At 31.5% G+C, this 7548-nt stretch overlaps 1 protein-coding gene across 1 annotated transcript in view; it reads right to left on the reverse strand.

The window, feature by feature from the left end:
* The window catches only part of LOC132750155 (neprilysin-like), a gene marked incomplete at its 5' end in the record, with an annotated part of 55007 nt that extends 47567 nt beyond the window's left edge, over nt 1–7440 (reverse strand). Inside the window, 6 exons of the mRNA XM_060740101.1 lie at nt 2976–3069; nt 4796–4929; nt 5286–5372; nt 5734–5913; nt 6511–6590; nt 7357–7440. Of these exons, the coding sequence (XP_060596084.1) occupies nt 2976–3069; nt 4796–4929; nt 5286–5372; nt 5734–5913; nt 6511–6590; nt 7357–7440 (659 nt within the window). The remainder of the gene's footprint in view (nt 1–2975; nt 3070–4795; nt 4930–5285; nt 5373–5733; nt 5914–6510; nt 6591–7356) is intronic.
* Nucleotides 7441–7548: the final 108 nt, after the last annotated feature.

The following is a 7548-nucleotide window of genomic DNA, read 5'->3' on the forward strand; positions in this document are numbered from 1 at the left end:
ATGGAACATGGTGTTTTATTACCCCGACAGAATATTCTAGTAATAGAGATTTATGACGATTGTAATAAGATTTATTTATCTACAAACAAAATGATAAAATAACTGGTCCCTTTTAGAAATATAGTCAACATTGAGGGTTGTTTTGGATATTCATTTTACTGGAATTACCAAAGAGAAATTGCATCTGATCCAAGCAGTTGTACATTAGATGCAAATTAAATGTACGCCAGCTGCAGCTATTTGGTGTCATGCATTGTAATGTATGAAAGACAGGTCAATGAATTTACTATTGGAAATGCACAATTGTTATTTTAAGAAGACGTCTTTGATGAAAAAAGAATAATTATATAAATTTATAAATGTCTTACGTTGAATTATAACTAATATCAGAGGAAAAGACAAACTTCGAATCATTAGAGATAAATGCCCCTATACTGTTAAGATTGAATTATGAAGATTTACATGGTACTACAATCTTTTAACACTACAAACCCCCCCCGACTCGAACAAATAAATAATTGAATAAGGGCTAACCAGAATAAACTGGCTTAGAAATTAAGATATCGCGGGAACAAATGCGCAGTCAAGGCGGTTTCTAGTACACTTTAATTCCGTTTATTACAAAATTGGCTCCAAAAATATTAGCCCTTTAGGTGTTGGAGCATTAAGTGGTTTGGCTAGCACTGGTGTAAGTAGAAATACTTGGAAACGGTATGGTATCTTAGCAAGAAATAAAAAGAAATAAAATATTACCATTTATTACACCCCAGCAAAGAAAACAATTAATGAATGACGGGGTAATTAAGTTAAATAACAAGCAACGGCAAGATGGTGGTTTCCTTGGTATGTTAGCAGCATCTCTAGGAATACCTTTAATTACATCATTATTAAGTGTGCAAGGGTTACAGGTTGATGCACAACGAGTTCCATATAGACGAATTCCCAGGGTAGAAAAAAAAATAAATTCCTGAACAAACCATTATCTAACTTTGAAATAGAACAATGGGTAAAAAAACTTGGTATTCAAAACTTTCAAGCGTCTTCAGTAGAAATAATTTACCTTCTAATAGTAAAGAATGCGGGATAATAAATTTTAGATGACTTTATTGGACGGGGTACACACATTGGGTGTGTTATTACAGAAATAATTACTTCGACCTTTCGGACTTCCTCACCAAAAGAGGTAATCAGTTACATTCCAGGTTGAATTATAACAATATACAGTATCAATATAAACAAGTGTGCTGTGTGGTTATTATGTTTATATTTCATACATTTATTACAACAGAAAGTGTCTTTATATGATATATTATACAACATTTAAACATCAATAATCAAAAGAAAATGAACAAACAATATAACTATTTCACTAATGTTTAAAATAGTCTGCCGACACCCGTCGGTTTGCGACTCTACAAAAAGTTTTCCAATATCCAACACAGCGAATGGTAAAATCAGCCTGCCGACACTCGTCGTTTTGCGCCTCTACAAAAAGTTTTCCAATACAGAACCTTCCCTTACAAGAGCTTTTAGGCTCGTCGGTTCCCTACAAGTTTTCAATATTCACACAGGCGAATGGTAAAATCAGTCTGCCGACACTCGTCGGTTTGCGACTCTTATTCCACGGATATTCAATTACCATTTCAATTCATCAAATATCCGTGGAATAACACTCCAATGCTTTTGTAGAAAATGCAATGACAATGAATTATATCAGAATGATTGAGTGAAAACTTGTACAATTTAATCAAAAAATTACAGTGTGAAATTTTATATGTTATACCATTTTCTTTAATTTTGTTAAAAAATCACTTTTCAAAATCCTTGATTTTTTTTAAAACACTCTCCTTTTTGAATGTTATATAGCAACTTTGTTCTTCCAGCACTTGCCTGTCTAGTGTTTTAAAACAGCTGTCGGTGTTTTCAAGCTCAAAGTAACCTCTCATCTAAGTTCCGATATCGCAATTGTTCAGCCCTAAAATAAAACAAAAATTTAATGATTAACGAAAGAATTCATAGATAAAAGAATAAATAATTCATTTACTATATTCGTTAAAGAAAATGGTAAAACAACTTACATTCTGTCTAACCACTCTGTATTCCTGGCTGATGAAATAATGACAACGCTTTAACTAGGCGAATGTTCTGGATGACGTTTCACTATTGATCTTTAGCGAAAAACTGTCCACGTGATACGGAACGACATATTGATTTATAGGCTGCAACTATTTAAAAGTTGGTTCCGATAAAATTTTTTTACTCATGATTAACGCCGTTTACAAACTTAGATTTCAATTACGCGCTGAACACACGAAAGGCTTATCATCTAACGTCGTTGTGTTGTACTATTGAGGATTCTATCGGTGTATTGTTCGTTTTTTAACATATATATTTGTTTGAAACTCATTTATATATCTTTTAATTATAAAAAGGACCTCGTCGGTTCCCGCCTGCCTTATAGTATGCATTTAGAGTATATAGAGTATGATGGTTCGGTTTTGGTGCCTGAGGTGCTCTTAAATAATAAATGGGGTTTATGTGAGCTGTTTACTTTTGGGTGATGGGTAAAGCTTGTCTAGCTGTCTTTACCTTTGGTTTTGATGATAAAACTTTTAGGCTTCAGATGTCCCGAACATCATCCTCTATACACTGAGTAGTGTGCGATCAAGAAAAACCAGAGAAAAGTTAAATGCGAGATGCTATCAAGATAAGGTGTTTAATCATGTTGCATAAGAATAGTTTGCATTTCAACGACAATGGGCTAAAATGAATATGTATAAACAAATGACTATACTTTTTATAGAGATCTGAATGCGTTTGTGAAAACTAATAATTATGTTAAAACTATACAATATCGTTCAACTATTTAATTATTTTATCGCATCATTTAGATACATCAGTGCAGGATCAGTATGGAAATATCTTAACAAATCACATGACTTTCTTATATAGAATATGTATACATGTACACATACCTTTCTGTATTTTAACTTGATATCAGTAAAAACCTTTGGAAGATATAATGTTTTTCCTAAAACTCGCCTCGACAAAACATAGTTGACGATAACTCTGGAAAGAAAATATGACACAAAAAATAATTATATACATATGAAAAGATTATATATTATACATATTTTATGCACGTTAATTCATGCTTGTTGATAATAGAAAAGAAAGTTAGAACCCGATATTTCAGTTTGATATATTAAAGTTACCTTTACCATTATGATAAATTTATTACTTAAATTTCATGTATCTAAAGCATATGTAACGTGCACGGGCTAGCTGCTATATATATATATATATATATATATATATATATATAATTTTTCTTATGGCTACTTTGCCAGTTGATTGGTTACAAATGATTAAGACAATGATTTGTTCAAACTTTGGAATCAAGTTCAATTAAAGATCGTTTATAACAGTAACGTGCCTTTATAGTTAATATGTTTCACTTGAACTTTATATAAAATTGGGGTGACACTTTTAATGCTGTTCAATAAATATAATAACCACTTGGATATCGAGTTTTCAATACTTTAGTAATAACAATTACACCTAACGCAATGTTAAATTGATGCAATTGAACTACTTCGTAAATAGTGCAAGATTCCAAGTAATTAATCTAAAATAAATATTAAATAATTATTTCTGTGATGTTGACACTTTGGCAGCTTGGCAGAGACTGATTATCCGCAGCTTTGAGCTCTATTTATTCCCAATTATGTAGTTATATTTAATGATCGTCTACTGAAGTTGAAGAAATCAAGCATCCAAGAGATACTAATAATGAGTCGAATATTGGTACGAATTGCATTGAGTTCGTATAATTTTAAGGACGAATTGTTCTGATGTTTTAGAAATAATAAAAATATGCCCGTTATATCAAATAATGGTTATGTATAAATTGTTTAATCTAATCAGGTATTATTTATGTATTTTTTACTTATTTATTAAAATTTAAACTATCCATTTAAACGCAAGATTACATATTTGTTATCGGCAATTTAGGTATAAAACCACTAAATATCATAAATGAATCTAGGAAAAAGAGAACAATCGTCACACATATATCAATTCTCATTTGTTATGAAGAGTAATGCATAATATTATGTAATGCACCAATGCATTCTATTACAATTACATGTAATTCAAAGCAGCAAAACATCTTTGCGTTACACATTACATGAAATTACTGAGGAAAATGTAATGCATTTCAATACAAAACAATATAATTTCTTTTTTTCAAAACCTAATGTCTGTAAATACAGGAGATATACAATATACTGGAATCATTTTGCCATATTTTTGTGTTAATTGATATGTTGTTACTAAGATTCATGCAATATTTTCTGTTGAAAAATAAAAAGACTCTGTAAACGTAAATCATTTTTATGTAGTTACGACCTGAATTGTTTTGAAGTCCGCCTGCTAAGCTAAATAGAAAAAGTATTGGGTTAGAAATCAAAGGATGCTGATTCGATCCCCGGGCAAGGCATTATTTATCCATGACAACTGACCTCAGACAATTATTTCGTCCTATGGTCATTTGTCTGTAACCTCTGATTCAGATATTATGCGAGATTAATTGCCGGTTAATTTGCGGAGAATTTGGTTATTACTGGCTAATTATCCACGAAAACTGGTTAGGTGGAGCGACCGCCGATGTAGAAAAACTAATATATACAATTGTAGTCATGATATCATAACGGTTTACTTTGTAAACTTAAAGTGTCTTAAATCATATCGGACCAATTTTATTTCTTAAATATAAATATCTTTAATGTTTTACCGGGATGAATATTTAGTTAGAAGATCTCCAATCTTCTCTAAGAACGGTGGGGCTATGGCAAGAACAGGTTCAGAATCGTCAATAGATAAGCCAATAATCTGCATGGTTCCCTTGACAAGTTTCTTCCAGTCTACCTGTGATCATATAAACATTTTATAAATCTTACAAAAGCCATTTCTGAATTATTTTTGAGCTAATAATCGTATTTGTTTCTTTACCCTTTAGTGACACATACGTCAAAAAGTAGCATAGTGATCCAGGCTTTGTTTTATAGATATGTTTCAATTGTGACTCTCTTTAATCTATAGCGTTTAAGAAAATTCTCCGCATTTTCCTACTTTGTCTATGTGAAAATGACGTTACTGTATGAAAGACCAAACCTAAGTATTCAATGTTTCTACTCAATAACTTAATGTAACAGAGAAATATTTGCGACAATCTTATCATAACAGTAAAAAATATTTCTAATCAATTGTGTTGTAACACTTACTCCAGTGAAATTATTACTTAATTCTCCGAGGGTCATTTTGTTGTAAAGTTTCTCGGGATCTCTCCTCTCTTCTTTAGGCACAGTTATCTGAATTTGGAAATCAACCATTATATTTCAGATCTTATGTCAATTAATACATTCCATGATTTCATAGAATACACCGCCGAATTTATTTCTATATATCTGGATATCGTAATATCCGAGTGGCAACTAGTGTGAAAACCGAGGCAACAGCATTGTAATTAGCGGTATATCGTAATAAGCGGTATATCGTTATAAGCGATATATCGTTATAAGCGGAGTTTACTCTACAATATGATTACAATTGTCCATGTAAAATATTTACATTATTTTTTTTGAAACATTTATTTAGTTACATATAAATCATAAAGATACTATACATCAGCTCTAAAACATTCTTTCGAGGTTATTCACTATCTGTTCTTACGTTTGCAAGTTCAATTTCTATGTCGACAATGTCCTTTGCGTCATTTGCCGCGGTGATCTCGTCAGCGCCAAAGGCAACAGCACTTTCTTGTATCATTGTCTGATAAGCCATCAATGTTTTATCATCTCTCCCCTTTAAATAATAGTCTCGGCTGGGCATACCGAGATCTGGCTGATCAATCTAAATATAAATAATTAGTCAGTTAATATCCATTGTTCCTCAAAAAAAAATTATTTCTCAAAAACAGTTTTTGTACCATTGTTTTGGGACCTTTCCGTTAAAAATGTGTCATAGTTAAATCGTAAACATACAGATGCACAGTTCGTAAACTGGAGTACAGTTATTAGTTACCCGCACTCCAAAGCATGCTCATTTATTGGCTCATTTGTTCTGGGTACTTACTGTGACGACAGAGACAGGGACAGCGATAGAAAAATCATATTCAGATGACCGCTTATTGGTTTCTTATATCTGGGGTTTCATATTGTGACAACAGGGAACATGTTTTTAATTTTGCCTATGATACAAAAGAAGAAGAACATCAACACACTTGGCAATCTGATTTATACTCGGGAGCTACGCCCTCTTGTTCAAAGATAACCTCGTGTTTCGATGCCCTTTCTATTACTTTTTAAAGCACAGACTTTCTTTGTATTGATAATATTCTTTAACTTTTTATTAATAAAGACTAAGTTATTAATAAGAATCTTTGTAAATTAAGAATAAGAAATTAATAAGAATTCTCTAAATTACATTTTATATAAAAATCGTACTCACATAAAGTATATGCTTCGTGGGATGTTTGTCGTCCTGTGTTACACCTACATCAATCAGAGGCAAGTAATTATTTCCCCTTCCTAGAGAAGGTAAATTTTCTAGGTTAAATTCTAGAACTCCATTTTTCCTCCGGTTTTGACCAAAATTTGGCCAACCACCAACCCTTTCATGTACTGTTGAATGTATGTCAAGCCAAGCTCTTCGATTTTATCTACAAAATAAATGAAATAATTTTTTTTAAAACTAATTTATTTTTTTCAACCTTTAAACCCCTAAATACGAGATTTCATTTTAGGCTACAAAAGCATGTAAATACAAACCTCTGCTTATAACGATATCGCTTTAAAAAAAGTACCCTTATTACGATGTAAATTTTTTAAAAAAACCCCTTATAAAATTGCTGTTGTCGGGGTTTTTAAAATTGGGTTTCCTAACGAATATAACAAAAAATTTTGGTGCCTTCCGAATATCGTTTTAAGCGGAGTTTACTGTAATTCAAAGTAAAAAGTCAGTATTATTCTTAACTCTCAATCATATATCATGTATTTGTGAGATTAATTTCTATATTTAGTAGTTGGTACAGACGAAAGTACACTGAACGTAATCAGCACAACGGAACGTTTTGCGAGTGTTTTTTTTTAACCTATACATACGTTGAAAATGGAATAAAATTCTTTGGTATTTCAGTCAAATTCTAAATATCATTAATTTATTTTGAAAAATAAATATATTGTCCTCATTGACATCATTTCAAAACTTGCAAACATGCCAGAAACCTTATGTCATTAAGTTGATTTGTTTCAAGGAAAATGCTATGTTTGTGATATTAATTGCTTTTTCACATACCTTCATTTACACAGGCTTTGTAATAATTTCTTGATTTCTTAATAGCTTCTGCATCATCTGCCTTATTTGAAGCCTCTAGAACAGCTGCAAGAACAATAAAGCATGACTTAAATTATTTACACATACAAGTATGCTGTTTTAGCACTACATATAGTCACGACCTTGTAAATGCCCCAAAAATTTTTTTCATTT

This window comes from Ruditapes philippinarum, unplaced genomic scaffold (genome assembly GCF_026571515.1).
Source record: "Ruditapes philippinarum isolate M1 unplaced genomic scaffold, ASM2657151v2 ctg4130_1_1_1_1, whole genome shotgun sequence".
NCBI lineage: Eukaryota > Metazoa > Mollusca > Bivalvia > Venerida > Veneridae > Ruditapes > Ruditapes philippinarum.